The sequence below is a fragment of the Petaurus breviceps genome, unplaced genomic scaffold, assembly GCF_028583685.1.
Source record: "Petaurus breviceps papuanus isolate PSGF00001 unplaced genomic scaffold, PetGlider_PUasm1.0 90825, whole genome shotgun sequence".
Lineage (NCBI taxonomy): Eukaryota > Metazoa > Chordata > Mammalia > Diprotodontia > Petauridae > Petaurus > Petaurus breviceps.
In genome coordinates this window covers 21850064-21871094 of record NW_027187353.1, presented here as the reverse complement: position 1 = coordinate 21871094, position 21031 = coordinate 21850064, and the positions used below count along the sequence as shown (strand labels likewise).

Sequence of the window (21031 nt, the reverse complement as noted above, 5' to 3'; positions counted from 1 at the left end):
TGTGTCTCCCATAGAGGTAAGTTTCTGGAGTGGGCAGTTGGAGTCAGACTAACTGCTGGTGTTCAGGGGGCATTTGTGTCTGAGTGACAGCTTTAGAGTTTAGGTAACTTTAGGAATTCAAGAGCTAAAGGCGACTCTTGGAGGCCATTTAGTCCAACTCCTTCATTTTACAAATGGGGAAACTGAGGCCAAGAAAGGCTAAGTGGCCAGTCTGAGGTCATACAGATTGCAAGTGACACAGGCAGAATTTGAACCCAGGTCTTCAGACTCCAGATCAGTGTCCTTTCCACTTAGTTTCGCTGTCTCCTATATATTATTTCCCTTAAAGGAGGGGAGCCAAACATCCAGCTTCTAAACACTTAGAGTCTCCCAGCTATGTTATCGGCTTATAAGTGATGGAATACAACAGTGAAAGAATAATCAATGGAGCAGAGATGACCCCAAGGTCAGAGTGGGCCTATGCAGCCTGCAGAATTTTTTTTCCCCATGTCAGTGACGGTTTGTTCTTAAGAAGAGGCATCGGAAAGAGCATCCAGGAAATGCACAAACAGAAATATCCAGTCATGCTATGAAATCAAGGGAGGGCAGATAGACCCACTGATTGCCCAATGATGACCGCAGGGCTTTGTGGCCCAGTGGGAGGAAGGCCTCCAGTACAGGAGCCAGACCCTTCGGGATCCCTGAGAAGGCATACATCTGAGTCCCACAGGATATAAAGGCCTGGATGGGTGGCAGCCTGTGCCGGTGGAGAGAATTCCCACATCCTGGAGATCAATTTTCTATCCAAGCAAAAGAGAAACTACAACACTGGTGTTTTTGCAAGTGTTTGGGTGGAGATCTTCCAAGGCTCCCGTTGTCTACCCAGTGACCTTCAACTTCCTGCCCAGAGTTCCCAACTCTACAAAAACTGATATTACTCTACCTTTCCAGCTTTATCATATGATTATATGTACTCTCTGCTGTATGCACCAGGGCAGCTAAACACGGCCCTGGGTTCCAATCCTACCTCTACTCCTTACTAGGTTTCTAACCCTGAATAATCTCATCAATAAGCATTTGTTAAATGTCTACTGTGTTTCAGGCATTTGCCATGTTGTGTATTACCTGTGTTACCTAAATCATTAAGTACAGGAAAGCAGGAACTATGTCTTATCTAAACTCTATCTCCCGCTGCAGTGCTGAGCCCAGAATCCTGAACACGGCCTTTGTTCTTTTTGCTTCATGGATGTTTATTATTATCCTTGGGCTCCAGATTCAGGGGCCTCCAAGGGAAGGCTAGCCTTGAGAGGCTCCCAGTAGGTCTGGACAGAGTCTTTGGGTGCCACTGAACACCAGAAGTCGTTGGCAGAGCAAGAGGAAACAGGTTGGAAGAAAATAAGGAGGGCATGGGCAGGCAGAAAAGGGAGGGCTTCTCCTTGGCAGAGGAGTCCAGACCAGCAGGGCAGAAGGTAGTTGCCTTATCTCATGTTTTGCTTAAACTGTTATTTCTTTGTTAAAAGGGAGGAGTGGGTTTCAGAGGTTATTTCCAGAAACAGATATGAAGCATAAACATACATCTTATTCTTAAAAAGAAAAGGGATAGTTTCTGAATACTAACTGAGAATCAGGGTACCCAGTCTGACAGGTCATTCCCTTCTCAAAGCTCCCTCCAAAGCACACTTTCTTTTCTTGATATCAGGACCTTCTTAATCATTCATATGAGAGGGCGAATCTCCACTGATTAGATATCTGCTGTCCCCCAGGTCATTCTCCCTCTTTTTTCTTTCCTTTAAATTCATTCATTGGTTCATTTATTCATGTATTCATTTGTTTGTTTATTCATCTATTCATTCATTCATTGATTCACGCATGCACTCATTTGTTTGTTCTTTTATTTGTTCATTCATTCATTCATTTGCTTGTTTGTTTGTTGGCCAGGCATGACAGCACACAGTTGTAGTCTCTGCTTCTGGGGAGGTTGAAGCTGGTGAATCTCTCCAGTTCCTAAATTATAGCAGGGCTAAAGTAGGTGGGGCAATGGATAGAATACTGGTCCTGGAGACAGGAAGACCTGAGTTCAAATCCATCCTCTGACACTTCCTAGCTGTGTGACCCTCCGCAAGTGGCTTAACTTCCATCTGCCTCAGCTGGCCCTTCTGTAAAACAGGGATATTACCTACCTGGAGAGTCATATGAAATAATTATCTGTGTGTGGCACTTTACAAACCTTAAGACACTATACAAATGCTAGCAGTTACTTCTTTACCTGATTCATCTCTCTCCTCTTCCCCTCCCAGAGAGCCAAATCCTATGACAAAGAATTTCAGAAAGGGGGAAAAAATCAGTTCAACCAAACTAGTCACCACATGAGCCTGGTCCACCATCCTATGCCATGTGCTGTAGCTGTGGTTCCCCAGTCTTCTGACTCCGCCCCAGAGTACTCCCAAACCTGGAATTCCTCCCCTCCTCCTCTCCAACTAAAGGGGTCCTGCAGAGCCCGGTGCGGCCCTCTTCCTGACCCCTCCCCCAATATTCCCGTCTCTTCGGGCTTTCTCTGCCTCCTCAATTCCCTTCTCCTTGTTCTTGCTGCACACTCCCTCTCCCAGGAGGAGGGAGGGCGGGGACTTCTTTTCCAGGGTTTGAATCTCCAATACTTAGCACAGGATCGGTGTTAAAGGGATGATTGTTTTATTGGAATGGATTGAACCACTAGCCCCTTGAGATCAAATCTCTGCATTAGAATATAACTTTGTATTACCTTCGCAGGATCACACGTTATGGTGAGAGATGAAAGGTGCCTTAAAGGCCATCTAGTCCAACCCTTTCACTTTACAGATGAGGAAACTGAGGCCCAGAGAGCTGACTTACCGGAAGTCACAGAGCTATTCAGCAACGGAGGCAGGTTTAAAATACAAATCTTCTGCTCCAACCAAATTCAGATCTCTTTCCATTGCTCAGGGTTTCCTCTTCTCTTCTGCAGTGTGATTTTTCACCACATCATCTCTCTAGACCTCAGTCTCTTCATCTGTGAAATAGGGATGAGCAACATTGTACTCCTTTCCTCCCCCAGTTGCTATAGGCACCACACTCTGTAAGCCGTAAAGTGTGATCAATAAGAGAGCTCCTTGGATTCTTACAAGAGCAAGGCTGTGTTAGGCATCTGTTTCTCCTGGGGGCAGGACTAAGGAACAGAATCCAGGAGATCTGTAAGGAATCTCTAAACTAGGGAGGGCCCTCAGAGGTCATGGAAATCCAGCCCATGCCCTGAACCCAGAACCATCTCTATGACATGCCTGATGCTGGAGGTTTGAAGACCTCCAATGAGCCGCTCTACAAAGCCTCCAGTTATGGGATGCTCATTACTTTAGGAGACCCTCCCTTCTACTCTGGGACAGCTCCACATGCTGGAAGGTTATTTTTTCCTTGTTCCCAAATCAGTCCCTCTGTAACTTCTGCCTCTTACTGTGTTTCTGCTCCTGGATTATCTTGGAAATCCCCTTATAATACCTCACCTATCCTCAATAAGTGCTTTTGAATGAATGACTCGATCCAGACAGAACAAATGGAATTCTCTTTCCATATGCTATCCTTCAGATTCAGCTCACATCTGTCTCTCCCCCCCCTCCCCCCCCAGGTCTTCTCCAACCTAAGCATTTCTTTCCTTCAAATGATCCTTATGCCACAGTCTCTAGTCCTTCTACTACCTTGGCCATTTTCCTCTGGATGTTCGTCTTATCAAAGTTCCTCCAAAAATGTGACTTCCAGAACTGAACAGCTCACTCCAGATCTGGCCAGACCAGGGCAGGGACAGCAGGGCTATTCTTTCCAAAGGTGGTAATCTAATTTTCCCTCCAATAATATTTATAAAAATGCTTAGCACAGTACCTGGTACACTATAGGCATTTAATGAATGCTTGTTCTCTTTCCCCCTTTCCCTCCCTCCCCATGGCTCATACAGTGAGGTTAGTGCCAGCTAAGATCACATTCTTTTGGGGGACTGCCATATCACAATCTTAGTTCATTGAACTTGTGGTCCATCCAGATCCCCAGATCTTTTTACATGACAATATGTACTTCAATATTACTCAAATGTAAAACTTCAGGAGGTTCCATGGAATGGTGGTACAGGATTGAGTTTGGAGTCAAGAAAACCTGGGTCCAAATATGATCTTTTGCCATTTATGTGACTCTGGGCGAGTCATTGAATTTCTATTTGCTGCAGGCAACCCCTCCCACTTGTAGCAGTTCTCCCCACTGGGGAAATCCCAGCTCTTTCTGAGGACTGCTGGAGGACCTGGCCAGTCCATGCCATCCTGCTAACTGTGGCTCAAAGTCTCCTGCTGCCACTCCCTTCCAATCCCGAGCCTGTCATTCAGGACCTTTGCCTTTCCTCAACTTCCATGCCACCTATGTTTTTGATGTCTGCTGGCTGCACCTTCCTCCCAGTGGAGGGTGGGGGCAGTTTGCCTTTTATCTTTCCTTAAGAAATTCCCATGTCGAGGGTAGGCTGCCAATCTCTCAATGGCTTCTTCTTGCTCCTGTTTCTGAAAGCAGTGGGGCTGTCAAAACAAACATTCTGTTCTGAAATGGAAGGTTTGGGAAATGCCCAAGCTCTTATACAAATAGCTCCCTGCTTTCTTAAAGGGCCAGAAGGAAGAGTGATCTCTTGGAAAAGAGTGATGGAGCTGGAATCAGGGGGCCTGGCTCCCTCTCCTTGCTGTGTGATCTTGGACCAGTCACCTCCTCTCCCTGAGCCTCGGTTTCCTGCTCTAAAACATGAAGGGGTTAGACTCGCTGACCTCACAGGTCCATTCCAGGTCTTCATCTCTGATCCCTGATTTGTGATCTAACATCATTTCCCTTCACTTAACTCGAGTTTCCTCATCTACTGAACAGCGGAGTTGGTCTGGGTTCTAAATCTATTTATTACTCCTGATTCTTCTCCAATATCATCATTTTAAATAAAAAACTCAGTTTCAGAGTTGGAAGGTGCTTCAGAATGCAACTATTCATGCCCATAGATGACCAAGAACCCCTTCTAATATAGCCCCAACATGTGATTAGAAAGATTTGTTTAAAGACTCCCAGGGAGCAGTAACCCTCTGCCTCCCAAGACAACCCATTGTGCTTTGGGGGAGCTCTGATGGTTGAGTAATTTATCCTTACATTAAACCTCAATTTACCTCTTTGTTATTTCCACCCAGTATGTCTAATTCTGCCCTCTGGGCCCAAGAAGAATAAATCAATCCCAGTCCTTAAATACTGGAAGACAACTCTCACATTCCCCCCTGAGTCTTTTCTTCAGGCTAAACTTTCAGAGTTCCTTCAATTGAATCTTACACAGGATCATAAGACCCCTCATCCCTCTGGTCTCCCTCCCCTGGAAGCTTTCTGGCTCATCAATGTTCTTCCCAAAGTGTGTCTTATAGAACTGAATGCAATAGTCCTGGTGTGGGCAGTCCAGGGCAAAATACTATGAAACGATGACTGAACTCTGGACGATCATGCCTCTTGATGCAGCCTAAGATGCTGTCAGCTTTCTTGGCCTCCATATCATCCAATTGATTCATATTGCGCTAACAGGTCACTAAAACTCCCAGATCTTTTCCCCACGAACTGGTGTCTATCCATACTTCCCCCATCTTGGACTTGTGGAGCTGATTTTTTGGACCCAAGTGTAAGACTTTACATTTATCTCTTACATTTCACTGATTCTGTTTCTTTAATGGTTCAGGGGGAAAATGAGGAAAGGGCACACCCATTTCATAGTCAAGGAAAATAGAGGGAGTATGATCAAGGTCATATACTAAGTTAATCCTTTAGGTAGGAATAATAGGCCACAGCTATATAGACTACAGTTTGCAAAACACTGTTCTCATAACTCTGCATGGTTTGTCATATATTTTGCACATGAGGGACCAGAGAAGGAAAGTGGTTTGCCTAAGGTCACACAGATAGTGCGTAACAGAGATGGGGTTGAATTCAGGTCCTTCTGATTCCAAATCTCTATTGAATCACTAGGAGAGAGGATTTATTATTCTTTAGTATTAGGGTGCCAAGGTGGATAAGGGCCCTCCTATTACATTCTCTCTAAGGAAGCACCAGAGTCTGTACTAGGAGATCTCAGTAACAGCCACAGGGAAAGGTAAGGGGTCATTTTCCAGCCCAGCTCTCCAATCTGGGAGGAGGCATTTGAAGTGTTTCCAAGGCAACGGATGACCTTTTGGACCAAAAGCACTCTTCGGGTATGATAGAGGATTGCAGGCTGTGTAACCCAAGTCCAGGCTCCCTGGGCTGGTGAGGACTCCTATTTCTGGTAGTAATGACTTCTGGGATCAGAGTTTAGATTCTAGACTTTGAAGGTTAATGAGCCCAACACCCTCATGTTACAAATAAGCAACCCACAGCCCATAGTAGCCCAGCTAGTTAAGTATTTGAGGTCATATTTGAACTCAGGTCCTCCTGACTCCAAATCTTCTGCTCTGTCCATTATTTGAAGGGGACTTGATAGGCTTCCCCCCCCAACTATCTGCTTGAAAGGAGTCAGCCCCCAGAAGCTACTGCGCTTCCAGCCGCCCCGCCCCCCCCCTTCCCCTTCTGCAGTTGGAGTCCGAGGCACGTACTTAGCAACAATCAGGAAATGACCGAGGGTTCCGCCGGGAAGCCAAGACAAGGCAAGGGAAACTCCTCCCTCTGATCAAAAAAAGAAAAAGGAAAAAACCAGGTCTAGAAAGGCCGCAGAAATGGAAAGTGGAAAGTGATGTATGTGCACTTGTGCTCACCCCCAAAGTTCCAACCTGACTGTGTGTCAGGGAGTGGCAAAAGCAGGTCAGGAGCAAGGTGCAGAGGTTGGCCAAGGAAGCTGGGCATCCTCAGGCCCCTCGAGGGACCTTATTGGGGAAGGCAGCCCCCTTCCACTCTTCACGAAGCCGAGCCCTAGTGGCCCAGCAGACAAGTGAAGAAATGAGGGTGTTGCAAGGAGAGTCAGAGGGTCAAAGACCACCTCTGATGGGTTGTTCCTCCATGACTGTGGGCAAGTCCCATCACCTCCCCAGGGAACAATCTTAAATTTGAGGGGGTTAGACTATGTGGCCTCTGAGATCTACTCCTAAGAAAGAGACTGCTGAACTTGGGGTGAGGAAGACCCGAGTTCAAATCCCATCTCAGACACTGTGTGACCTTGGGCCACTCACTTACCTCTAAACCTAAGTTTTCTCATCTGTAAACGACAATGATAACAGCACCTACCTTAGAGTGGTGTTTGTTGTGAAGATCAAATAAGATAAAATACTTTATATGGCACTTTAAATGCCATATAAATATTATTATCATGTGCTGTAGAAGTGGGGAGCGGGAGTGGTTCTCTCCTGACCTTCTCTGGACCTGATTGCCGTCACTCTGGGTTCCAGATAAACAGGTCATTCCAGTCATTCCCTGACCTCAGTCGGCCCCCTCTAACTTTGTCCTCATTCTCTTGGAATCATCAGCTTCCTAGAAGGCTCAACTCTAGCTGCCTCTGGGAAGCCTTTTGTGATCCCTTTAAGGGTTAGCATCCCTTCTCCTCCTCCCACCTCTCGTTACACCTTGTGAAGAGGTAGAATTTTGGAAGCTCTGGAAGGCAGGTGCCAATTTTGGGGGATTTGGATTTTTTTCTCTGAATCCCCAGTGCCCAATGCAGTCCCTTGCTTGATAAATGTGTGTTGAATTGTAACTGGACCAGCTAGGATCTGGAGTGCAAGATTTGGAGTTCAAATCCAGCCTCAGACACTTGCTAGCTGTGTGACCCTGGACAAGTCACTTCACCCTATTTGCCTCAGTTTCCTCATCTATAAAACAAACTGGAAAAGATAATGGCAAACCAGACCAGTATCTCTGCTAAGAAAACCCCAAATGAAGTCACAAAGAGTTGGATAAGATTCACCAACAAGAATTGCAGCCACATAGCAAATTAGTTGAAGGGCTGGGTTTCAAATATGGGTGCTCTTGACCATCTGCTTATTTCAGGCCCCAACTGAAGAAGTAGACATCTAGGCAAGAGGAACAGACCAGAAGGAGTTAGTCAAGGGTGAAGGTGGAATCCAACTTTAAATTGGATCACGTTCAGAAGAAACTTCAACTCTGTTGGAAGAACCAAAGGAATCCTCAGGGTTCTCATAGTTCTGGACTGGAGCCTGACTAATGAATCCAGCAAAGTGGTCTCCTTATTCCTCTGGACCCCTTGGCGCCAATGTGTGAAAGGAAATACAGAGGGGGGAAACTGAGTCTACGAGATGGCAAACAATTTGATCAAAGCTTCACAGCTTATAGGTCAGAACACAATTTCATAGGGTTTTTAAGAGTCTTCAGGAGTCTTAAGCATTCCAGCTAAGGACTAGAGGGGTTAAATGCCTCCCCAAAGTCACAATGGTAGGAAGGAGGAGAATGAGAATTGAAAAATGTTTCTCCTATCTCCCAACCCAATACTCTTGCCCATGCAAGTCAATGAGCACTTATTAAATGCCTACTATATACACAGCACCTGAGCTACAAAGACAAAGCTGACACAGACCCCTCCCCAAAGGGGTATGGTCATACATCTTAAGGCAGGAAACTCCAGGAATCTACCTCTTTCAATTCATTTTAAGATGTAGGAAACCAAACTTTAGGATACAAGATAAGTGCATGTCAGAGGGAGGATTTGAACCCAGGTTCTCTGACTCCAGAGTCAGTGGGAGATATAACATGCACATAGACCAGTAAACTCAGGGGATGTACAATGTAATTTCAAAAAGAAAAGAATACTGATAATCGGAGTGGGAGGGGTTAAGAAAGACAGTGCTTAGACACTTTAACAATTCAGTTCAATGAGTTGATTGACGATCAGTCTCTTACATATACATGGTGCCCCTGAGTTGGTCTTTGAAGGAAGTTAGGGATTCAACAAGCTGAGGAGGGAATGCATTCCAGACATGGAGCGCCGCCAGTGCAAAGACAGGGAGGTAGGAGATGGAAGGTCTCATGGAGAAGAGCTAGAAAGCTAATTTTATATTGAAACACAATAAGATGTTTTTCTGTACTCACTATTCATTTTGTATTTATTACGTGTGATGATAATGTTACATCTGCAGTTTTCCCACCTTATCAGGAGTTTTTTTCCATTTGGACTGGACACTGTAGGGCTAGGAGGGATTTTTAGGAAACTGAGGCTCAGAGAGATGAAGAAACTTGCTTAAGGTCCCATAGCTAGTGAATAGTAGAGTTAGGATGTTAGGATTTGAACCCAAACCCCCACCCCCAATCCCAAGTTCTGACTTTTTGTTCCCAAGGTTAGTGTTCATCAATGTACCTCCAATGCCTTTCTCCAAATAGGAAACAGGCTAGATTATTGTTGAAGCAAGCATAAACAAATCCTAATTAATGCTACTCTGAGGATGGAAAAAAAATTTTTTTTTTGAACAGTCAGACAATTTGCAAACAACAAGACTTTCTAATAAGTGTCCCGGGAGTGTCCAGAATAGTTTCATAATGGGCAAAAATTGTTCTTTGACTTCTCTCTCTCTAATGTGTATGTCATTCTACTTGGTCAGGAAACTGTGACGTCGCTCTTTCTGGGCAGGGGTGGAGGATTCAGAACCTGCTTTCAGCTACAAAGAGCTCCCAGCCACATTTCCCAATCTAGACGCTCCGTGGAGGCTGGAGCTGGTCACCATGCAGCATCCTTGGACATATACCCACAGGACTCTACTGGCTCTGTCTCTCCTGCTCTTTCTGGAATCCTTCGTCCAAGGTAAGACTTGCTTCTGACCGAGTTGTGGGCCAGGGAGCCCAGCTCCAAGTCTTTATTTTAAAAACTGAAACTGATAACTGGGGGAGGCATCTGGGAGAGTAGAAGACCCTGGAAGACTGGGCTTTTCCTTATGCTGTACAACCATCCATCTGACCTGGAAGGGACCTTAGGGATCAGCTAGTCAACCCCTTCATTTTACAAAGGGGGTGACCGAGTCTCAGAGAAGGGCAAAAGCTTGTCCAAAGCCACACAGCGAGTAGGAGGCTTAGACTCAAACCTAGATCTTCATTTCAAATTCAAGGAAAATTCAGTCTTTTATAGTGGATGTTGTCTCTCCCACCCTTCTGAGGCCAGCAATGTGTTATTTGGTCTTTGCCCATTGTTGATACATACAAATGTGGGCAAAAATAAGTGGCAGATGTTTGACTGTACCTTTTATACAATTGGAAATGGGGACCCTTCTCTAAAGTCCCACTCTGGTGCCTCTTTCATAGAGGGGGCACTCTACAGTCTCTAAGGCTATATGGGCAGAGATCAAGTTCTGGAGGGTCCTTCCAACTGGAAAGACTTCAAAATGAATTCAGGAAGGGCTGTCTATTATATCAGGATCAACTAACCTAAATGAGGGGAAACTAAGGCTGGAAGCAAGGTGATGAATTTTTCAACCAGTGGGACATCTGAAAACCACCTGCTAAGGGACAGAGGGTTGTTTTGGATGGGTACAAGGTGTAAGTACACCAGAAAAGCCAACAGCCTTAGAATACTGAAGCATAGTACAAAAAGCTACATAGCCTAATGGATTATATAGTCTTGGGTTCAGGTGCCGAGTCTTCCACTAACTTGGTGAGCCTTTCAGTGAGTGCTCAAGGCCACTAACTCTAAGATAGGGGTTCTTAGGTAGTGTGGGGTAGTCTCTGCTTAAAATAATGTGATTTAATGTATAAAATGCATAGGTTTACAAGAGAAACCAATTATACTGCATAGAGGGTTTTTTGTTTTTTAAATTCATGGACCTTAAGTTAAGAACACTAGCTCTAAGACTATACAGATGAGATGGTGATCTGTATCAGTGAAGGGAGTGTCCATACTAGGAGCTCCCCACACTGGATAAAATCATAAACCTAGTCCACTCCAAACAAAAAAAAAGGCAGAGATGGGATCAATAGATTAGGAGCTGAAAGGAACCTTGGAGACCAGCCCAACCTCTCAATTTTACAGATGAGGAAACTGAGGCCCTATAAGTACTTGAGGTGGGATTAGCACCCAGATCTTCCTCAAACCAGCTTTCTTTCTTCATGTGGGTTGACATCCTGGGTTGAAGTTTTAAGATACTATGGTGGGTGTTATCTTCTCACTTGATCAGACCTCAAGCACCGCCTCCTTGTTGCTTTAAAGGGAAGAGATTTAGCAAAGCTGAATTTTGTGTTTACTTGATTCTATTTTTAAATTGACTGGTTAGGATCAGGAAAAGGAAACCCTTTTGTGATATATGTAATTATTCACCTGAATTTCAGCAAGTTGATCAGAGAGAAACCTAGCAACTCTCTGGTCACCTAAAGGCGGGGCAGTTTAAAGAAGATGCCCTGGTTCTATAGAATGAGCCCGGGGTTGTCTGGGGCTGTGAGCTCATCCCAGCCCTGCCCTGCACTTACTAACCTGAGGGATACTGGAAGAATAATTTCACCTCTTCCAGCTTTGGTCAAGTCCATCTGCAAAATGGTCATTGTGATTCTCCTGTTTCCTCCTGGGTAATTTGTTTAGGTAAAGCTAAACAAAAAACTTTAAAGGGAAGAACCCTTGAACAATTAGCTCCTTAGGAAGGGTCCTTTTTCCTCGGGGAATCAATAGAAGGTCAAGAAGGCAGCCCATTTGACAGAAGGACAAATTTACAAGGGGTCAGCATCTTAAAGGAAATGTCAATTCACCATGACACAAACATACTGGATTTGTTTCTTAGAAGTGACTTCTGGGTGTCACATTCTGGGCTTCCGGTGGAGACGCAATGTCATTCTCAGTCTCCGTTGATGTTTTGGAACATGCTAATCTCCCCTCCCTCTCACTGGGGAGGTGAAAGGCATGGGGGTCTCAGCTGGTTGTGCTCAGATTGAAGATTTTAAAATTTTCCCATTGTTGAATCCCTTGGTTTAATTAATTATTTAAAAAGACGCTATGGCTATTGTTATCCTCAGTTTCCGGATGCAGAAACCAAGCTCCAAAGTTCAATGACTTGCCCAGAGTTAACTAACCTGCAAGTGTCAAAGACGGAATGTGAACCCAGATCTTCCTGACTCTGGGTCCAGCACTTTATCTTTTCATTCTGCTATGCTATTGCTAATGAAAAAGAAAAAATATAAGACAAAATCCAAGCTAAAAAATTACCTAGACCAGTCTTCTTTTCCTTTTTGTGTATCTTTCTTTTTCCTTTTTGGAGGGCAATTGGGGTTAAGTGACTTTCCCAAGGTCACACGGCTAGTTTTTGTGTTAAGTGTCTGAGGTCAGATTTGAACTCAGGTCCTCCTGACTCCAGGGCCAGTGCTCTATTCACTGCACCACCTAGCCACCCCTGTGTATCTTGGACCCCTTTTGGCAGCCTGGTGAAATGTATGGACCCCTTTTCAGAATCATATTTTTAAATAATTGAATAAATGAAATAATTGTATCCAGCAGGGTGCTATGCACAAAGCAGGCAAACAAACCTGATCTGGGTAAAGACTTGAGAAATTGAACTTCCCTCCTTTTGCTACACAGGAGGAGGGACAATGGATGTGGATTGTTCCTGTGTAGCTTTTGTTACCTTTGCTACCCCTGAAGGCTCTCTGGGTAGGCAGGAAGGAGAGACACACTGGGAAACTGACAGGATGTAAAAAAATAAGTTGCCATCAATCAAAATAAGATAGTTTTTTTTAATGCTGACTTGTTGGTGGGACATTGAATGAATGAACAAATATCTGTATTTCTGACGCACATTTCCACTCAATTTTGGGTTGTTTTTGTTTTCAGAATTTTATGAACATATTCTATTTCCCACAAAGGGTCATTGTGATTTTTTTTTTTTTACTGGCATTCATTCTCATCATTGAATGGGATGTTTTAGATGTGTGGGTCTGAGAGAAAAGTCAACGTAATTTCAGTAAGCCAACTTGGAATTACTTAATGGACTCCCCAGAGGAAAAATTCCCTTAGAGATATGAGTTCAAATCCGACCTCAGACACTTAACACACACACACACAACTAGCCATGTGACCTTGAGCAAGTCACTTAACCCCAACGGCTCTCCAAAAAGCAAAAACAAACAAACAAAAAACAAGTATTTGAAGGGATTTGCTGCCTCAGAGGGCAGAGCTAGAAGCACCAGGTGGAAGGTACAAAGAGGTGAATTAGGCAGGAAACACTTTCAGACAATTATCCCAAAGTGGGAATACCTGGGCTGCTTTAAGAGCCTCCTCATCACTAGCTGTCTCTAAACAAAGGTTGCGTGGCCACTTGTCTGGTCTGTTGCAGAGGTTCTGGTCTGGTTCAGGCACAGCTTGGAGAAATGGGTCCCTGAGGTCCCCTCTGTCTCCAAGATTCTAGGAAAACTGTAATTGTCAGGTACAAATTGGAATCAGCCCTAAACAGAGAAAGTCCCTAGAATTTGAGACAAGGTCACACTTTGAAACTGAAGCTAATGGAAATTAGCAAAAAGTAGAGATTAGTCAACTCACTTGAGAGACCTGCCAATGTGTTAATAAAATGAGTGTGGTACTTTCTCCAAAAAATCCCATCAGGGAAATACCCTTGTTAAACTCATTGTTCAGTCATGTTTGACTCTTTGTGATCCCCAGGGACAACATTTTCTTAGCAAAGATACTGGAGTGGTTTGCCATTGCCTTCTCTACTGTGTCCCCATTTTACAGATGAGGAACTGAGACAAACAGGGGTTAAGTAACTTGCCTAGGGTCACATAGCTAAGTAAATGTCTAAGGTTGGATTTGAACTCAGATCTTCCTGACTCCAGGTTGGTGTTCAATCTACTGCACCACCTAGCTGCTTGTTAAACTTGGGATAGACATAAAAGAAACTGTAATTTAATGAATTTATAAGCTTATCTTAAGACACAGCAGAAGGTGTCTAGATAAAGGAAAGCCAAGAAAATAAAAATTTCTTCCTGTGATCATTTCTAAGCTGATAACTTTCAGATTTATATATACAAGCCAAGTCTCTCTCTTGAGCTCCAGGTCCACATCACCAACTGCCTCTTAGACACCTTGAACTGGAGGCCCTGCTGGCATCTCAAACTTGACTTATCCAGGATGGCCCTCAGCATCTTTCTGTCCAAACCCTCCCCTCTTCCTATTATTGTAGAGGGCCCTGCCATCCTTTTCAATGTCTAGGTTTAAAGCCTCACTGTCATTCTTTATTCCTCAGGCTCACCTCATACAGCCAATCTGTTGCCAAATTTATTGCTTCTGCCTTCATGATATTTTTCCTATGTGCCTTCTCTTCACTCATATAACCACAACTCTAGCTCGGCCTGTCATCTCCTCTCACTGGACAATTGAAATAGCCTTCTGATTCATCTCCCTGAACTCAAGTCTCTATCCTATCTAGTCTATCCTGTGGTTGAGAACCACTGACTAACGTTAAACTTGGTCTTTTCTTTCTCATCAACCCACCAGAACCCAAGAGGAGTCTTCTATGATACAATAGGGACCTTGTAGGACTCCAACTCTGTCATGCAAGACATGCTTGAAAAGATAGATCCATTCTTTTTTCCCCAGCAGATGGAAGGTACTTGCAGATTGTTAAGAGTGGGTCCAGAGGCTTTGAGAGCAGCCCGGTTTGTGAATCAGCAAGGCCTGGGTTTGGTTCCACCTGTGTGACCTCACTTAACCTCTCAGGGCCCGTAGGCAGTCCTCTAAGACTGCAAAGGCAGAATGGTGGCAGATCCCCATTGGTGGAGGATATCCCTCTGCCATGACATCACAGGTCTGAATCAAAAGAAATTTTATACTTCATCCTATGTATATTGTGATTTAAAGGATGCTTTCTATAATTCACACACACAATACACACACACATACACATACATACATACACACATACATACTCACATACACACATACATACTCACATACATACACATACACACAGAATATATATTTAAAAAAAAGAGAAACCACATAAAAATGAAGAAGTTCCTGCCTTCCAGGAGCGGGTCTAGCAGCCCCGTCCTCCTTTGCATTGTCGAAGGATCTAGCCGCTGATCATCTGGTCCCACCCCCTCATTTTACCAGCAGCTTAGCAGGCTTGCAGTGAGTAGAACCCTGCACTTGGAGTCAGGAAAGCCTGAGTTTGAATCCTGCCTCAGATAGTTATTGGCTCGGTGACTCTGGACAAGTCACTAACTTCTCATGAATTCTGAATGAAAAAAGACCTTTTAAGTGCTTACTATGTGTAAAGTGCTGTTCTTTACCTAGCCAGGCAACAAGCATTTATGAAACCAGGCAGGGGTATAGGGGACTACTAAGAAATCAGTGATCTAATCCCTATCCTTAAGGGGCTCACATTCTTCTCTTTTTTTTGGAGAGGGGAGGGCAGGGCAATTGGGGTTAAGTGACTTTGCCCAAGGTCACATGACTAGTAAGTGTTAAGTGTCTGAGGCTGGGAGCTCACATTCTAAAGAGAAGAGAAAACACACACAGAAGGTTCCAGCTGCAGGGCAGACAGAAAGGTCCCACGGTCCTTTGGCTGCATCAACAAGGCAGATGGTAACGCATCTTCCCTTGTCTCATTTCCATCAACAAAGCAATATCTAGTGTTAAACCATTTGACAATGGCAAAGAGTTGGGTGGTAAGATTTTTTTTTTATAAGCAATCGGGGTTAAGTAACTTGCTCAAGGTTACACGGCCAGTTATTATTTCTGGGTGTGGTGCTGAGTATCTGAGCCCGGATTTGATCCAGGTCATCCGGACACTGGAGCCGGTGCTTTACTCGCTGAGCCACCTGGCCGCCTGGTAAGAATTAAAAAAAAAAATAATTTATCATGAGCTTAAATTTAGATATCAACCAAACCACACATATTACTACTACTTATTTGAAAAATGCATTTCAATGTATAAAATCCCCCAAACAATACAATTTCTCCTTTAGTTTTCCCTCTAAGCTGTCACCGTTTGTCCATTCATCCCTATGTCTTTCCATTATATACCTATATGTGTTTTTCCGTTACATGGGCATATGTCCATGTACACATATGTGTTTGTATACATATGTGCACACACGAAGGTGTGTATATGTATTTACCGTGTCCTGTGTGTGCTGTTCCTTTTTTTGAGAACTCCCTTTCCTGGGTCTTCAGTGCTGGGACTGCTGAGGAAGGAGGCAGGCAGAGGCCATGGGTGGGCCCCTTCTCCACAAGAGTCGCTCTCTTGGATGGTGGAAGATTTTATCAGTAAATGGGGCTAGGAACAGACTTCCCATTGTTGTTGTCCCCTACAGCCATGGGCATTCAGCTCTGGACTATTCTATGTACATGAAGTCCGGTCTGGTAGAGTTGGATAGCGAGGGCAAGACCGCCTCTTCTGGAGTGGCGCAGTCATGGTTATCGTCAACACCATCATCATCATGTCAATGCTTTAAGCTTTGCAGAGCGCCTATGGGCAGGTAGGTGGTGTAGTGGATAGAGCACTGGGCCTGGAGCCAGGAAGACCTGAATTCAAATCCAGCCTCAGATACTTACTAGCTGTGTGACCCTGGGCAAGTCACTTAACCCTGTTTGCCTCAGTTTCCTCATCTGTAAAATGAGCTGGAGAAGGAAATGGCAAACCACTCTAGTATCTTTGCCGAGAAAACCCCAAATGGGGTCACAGAGTCAGACACAATTGAAATGACTGAAAAGCAATAACACTTACCCTCAGCCATCAGGCCAGACTCCCCTAGCAAGTTTTTACAGATTGCTTCCACCGTATCCAGTGCCCTGCAACAACTTGAACAGGCCACAGTAGAAACTCTTCAGAAAATTGAAACTTGAGAAGGCAGGAATCCGGCTTCTAGGGCCCCGTTTTGGGGAAGTAGAGTACAGACTGGACGTTTTTTTGTGTGTGTGTGTGTTCACCCTCATCCTGGGGGAAGCCACCTCAGTAAAATGGACAGAGTAAGTCAGGTGACTTCTGGTCTTCCAGACTTCTAAAGCATTGCTAGCCCAGTGTGGGAAAAATGCTGAGAAGCCAATAGGCAAAATTTGCTTGGGCTTCATCTTCTTATGTGTGTGAGTAAATGGGTGGGAGGAACAGGATGTTTCCTTTCAAAATAAAACTTCTAAATCTTTTCATTCAGTTTCTCAGCCATGCTTTGAGAACCTACTTAGTGCAATGCGTTACTCTAGCCCCTGAAAGATCTATTAACAACAACAAATAATAATAATAGGTCTTCTCTGTGTGTGACATTTCATCTCCACCTCCTTCCACTTGTACAAGTGATTCCTCATATTTGGAAGCTGCTTCCTCCTTAGCTCCATTTCCCTAGCTTCCCTCAAAGCCCAGTCAATAAGAAAGACTTTGGCAGACTGAACACAAAGCCTGCCTTCCCAGTAGGTGGTAGGAATGAAGCCTACAGTCTTTAGACATGGTTCTTGTGGTCATTTGTTTTGGGTAACTGGGCTTTGTTACAAGGGGTGCATGAGAAGAGTCACAGGGAAGGAATGGCTAGATCTGGGAGGGAAAAAACCGGAGAAGTTCCCCAAGTGTCCCTGATCCATTTGCCTTCTACATCAAACTGACCACTTTTTAAAAATATCATGGTTCAAACCTCCTACTCCAACCATCACCATAGGCTCCAAATTGCACTCTTTCTTGAGGTTACCTTGTTACTTCGGGTCTATTTCGTAATCTGTTATACTGTGCAACATATGTATACTCTCTCAGAAGAATGGAAACTCCTTGAGGATAGAAATTGTTTCTTTTTTCCCTCTTTGTTTCCCCAGTTCACAGTTCAGGACCTTGAACATAGGAAGTGTTTAATGTTTATAAAATTTAATAAGATTCATCCCTTGCCCTCCCGTTTACTCCCTAGTCCCTGAGATCCTCTAAGTAAGACCCCTTAGGAAGGTATAATGTCCAGAGAAACAGTCTGGGATATTTCCCTCAGTTTCTTGGATGATCTCCAGAATAGGGAGCCTTTCTCAGCCAGGGCAGGATGGAATAAGGTTACTCCCACAATGAGGGGAAAGCAGCCTTTGTTCAGTCCCTCTCCTCTCCTCAAGCCCCACCCCTAGCATAGATGTCTTCAAAATTTTCTGCCTGTTAATTTCAATCTATTGGGAGTGTGGGGGGGATTCTATGATCTAGTAGACTTAGGGGGAAAATGATTCCTTCTTCTAAAGCGAAGTATCAGGTTCCCATTAGGCAATCTGTCTCATATGAGTAGGTGGTTTCCACTTTCTCTTTATGATTCCTCCTGAGACATTTGAATTCTGGGCTTGTATGATAGCCCCCAAAGTGGGGAGGAGGATGAGTTCTTGGAAATTATCTGTAGCTGTATCACTTGGCTTACCTCCTCCACTTCCCCCTCACTGTTTATAATAATAATTGGCATTCATAAATAGTACCTGAAGATTTACAAAGCTCTGGCCCTGATAGAGAGATGAGAAAATGCATTTTCCTTCTTTTTTTGTGGAGGTGGGGGACTATGGGTATGAAACATTGTATATACTGTCAGACTCAATTGATATACTAGTTTTGATGAATTGGGTTTTTTCCTCCTTTTTATTCTTTGTTACCAGGGATAGTTCACCAGAGTAAGGGAAAAGGAATCTATTTTCAAAAAATAAAGTTGATATAAAAAGAAAAGATATCAATAAAAATGTATAGAATGATTTACTGGAATCATTTCATTTTAAGGCAGTATGCAGTAGTGAATAGGGTGCATGATTTGGAATCAAGAGGACCTGAATTCAAATTCTGCCTTCTCATACTTACTAGCTATGTGGCCTCTCTGAGCCTCAATGTTTTCATCTGTAGGTTGGGGATAATAGTACTTATGCCAAAGTGCTGTTGGAAGGCTCCAATGAGATGTATATAAAGGGCTTTTGGAAAACTTTGAAGCTCTATGCAAATATCAGCTCTTAATCACTCAGTCACTATGTTGTGACCCATGAGCCTGGAAATTTTTGTTGATAGCAATATTTTGTCTCAACTGATGAAAAATACCCCCCAGAGAAGTTACATCATGGAAAGGTCGCTACTGGCTTTCCTTTCCACTTCCTGTTATAACCGACCTTGCTTCAGCTAGGGCCCTAGACCGGCCGTTGTTGGGTCTCTGGTTTTTCTAAGCAAGCGCAGGGTGAGGAAGACAATGGATGTCTCCCTCTGCTGGAGAATGTGATGGGTATAAGTTCGAGGAAGATCCCTGAAGGGTTTCACCAGTCCTGGGAAGATAATCATGTCCGCTCCCTTAAGGCATGTGGTTAAGCCACCCCACTTTTCCTGGGGTTCAGATTAAGAAGCATTCCCGCCCGTGACACCATACTACAGACTGGAGACTAAGCATCTATCCATTTCTATGCCAGCTATCTTGGCTTCCCATAGGATTCCAGGATCCCTGGGACTTGTGGCAAAGTCCCTAAAAAAAAGAGAGGATACAGAAGGAAGGAGAAAGGCCCAAGGGGACAAATGGGGGAGGGGGGGAGAAGGAAAGGTACTTCCCTACCCCCATGATATAAGTGCTCAAATAATGTCTCTGGTCTGTCAACCTACCTTTTAATCAACCAACCAGCATTGATTAAGAGCCTCCTATGTGCCAGGAAATGTGTTAGGTGCTAGGGTTTCAAAGACAAAAACCAAAAACCCCTAAGGAGCTGCCATTCTGTTGGGAGCAGCAACATGCACCTATTTAGACAAAATCCATACAAGGTGATTTGGGGTTAGGGGAGAAGTACTGACAGTTGAGAGGGTCAAGAAAGATTCCATCACATTTTCCTCTGATGCCACATCTTGAAGAGCCTGCACTCTCAAAGGCTATGCCAGAAGAGGGCAAATTCTGACAGATTGTGCCATGCTGGAATGCCATCTAATGCCACATAGAGTTGGCAATAGACAGATCCCTTGCTGAAAACCAGCCTAGCTGAGTAGAGTAAGGTTTGTCACCAAGGGACTTGCTGGATAGACACTTTAGCCATGGCAACCCTTGAAGCAACAATGAAAACACCAAAGGGTGTTGATTCTGCCATGAGGAGAGAGGAGGCAGACAATGCCAAGGATCACACAGTTTATAGGGTATGGGAGCTCCTTGGGTGGTGACTGAGGAATTGAGCTGTATTAACCTCAGTATTCTCACTGTCATCAAGCTTTTTTTCCCTGTTCATAAAAGACTTTATTATCTAATGATGCATCTTAAAGCATACAGAAATCTGCACAGTCCACATTACGTGAAATAGAACAATCTTCATTTCACAAGTGAATGTCAATTCTTTTATATACTAGACAACAGTTTCTTAAAGAAATGCTTCATGTACAAAAGAAATAAAAGGTAAAGAGGCAATTGCTGCTTTTAAAAAGCAGCTGTTTTATTCAAGAGAGGAAACTTTATGCCTGTATTGAAAGACAACACGATCACAAATAATGGAAACAATGTGCAAATGAAACATTTTAAACTATAAAGCAGAACATTTTCAAAAGGACACACAAATAGTGAAGCATTTCATTATGTTATCTATCTGACTTTTAAATAAGGACTTTCAGAATTAGACCCCAACACTTTTAATTAGCAAATGAGAGCTGTAGGTAAATCACTGGGAACTATATTTAACAAAATACATAGAAAGTCTAGCAAATTGATTTAAAAGTTAAAGCAAAAAGAAACAGTAGACTGAGGGCATTTCCCCATCAAGCATGGACTCTCCACATTTTAAATGTGATGAACAAAAGATATAACTATGCCATAGTTGCAATGCTAAAAAAAAAAAAAAACCAAACATAAAGATTACTTATTGAACATGCAGAGAATTCTGCCACAAAGCCACTTTCTCTCATTTGCCAGCTGTTCCAGTAAAATATAATCTTAAAACATCAATGGTGACAAACAATTTAGCTTACTTTCATTATACAGAGAGTTTGCACACACCCTTCTTTTAAAAAGCAGACCATTGGAGCAGCTAGGTAGCATAATGGATAGAGCACTGGCCCTAGAGTCAGGAAGACTGAATTAAAATATGGCCTCAGATAGCTGTGTGACCCTGGGCAAGTCACTTAACCATGATCAGGGAGAGAGAGAGAGAGAAAGAGAGAGAGAGAGAGAGAGAGAGAGA

The 21031-nt window shown here is 43.7% G+C and overlaps 1 protein-coding gene across 1 annotated transcript in view; it reads left to right on the top strand.

Annotated features, from left to right (window-relative positions):
- Positions 1–9564: 9564 nt before the first annotated feature.
- SRGN (serglycin) overlaps positions 9565–21031 on the top strand; it is a 14856-nt gene continuing 3389 nt past the window's right edge. Inside the window, exon 1 of the mRNA XM_069071472.1 lies at positions 9565–9745. Coding sequence (XP_068927573.1) covers positions 9667–9745 — 79 coding nt within the window. The 5' untranslated portion in view covers positions 9565–9666. The remainder of the gene's footprint in view (positions 9746–21031) is intronic.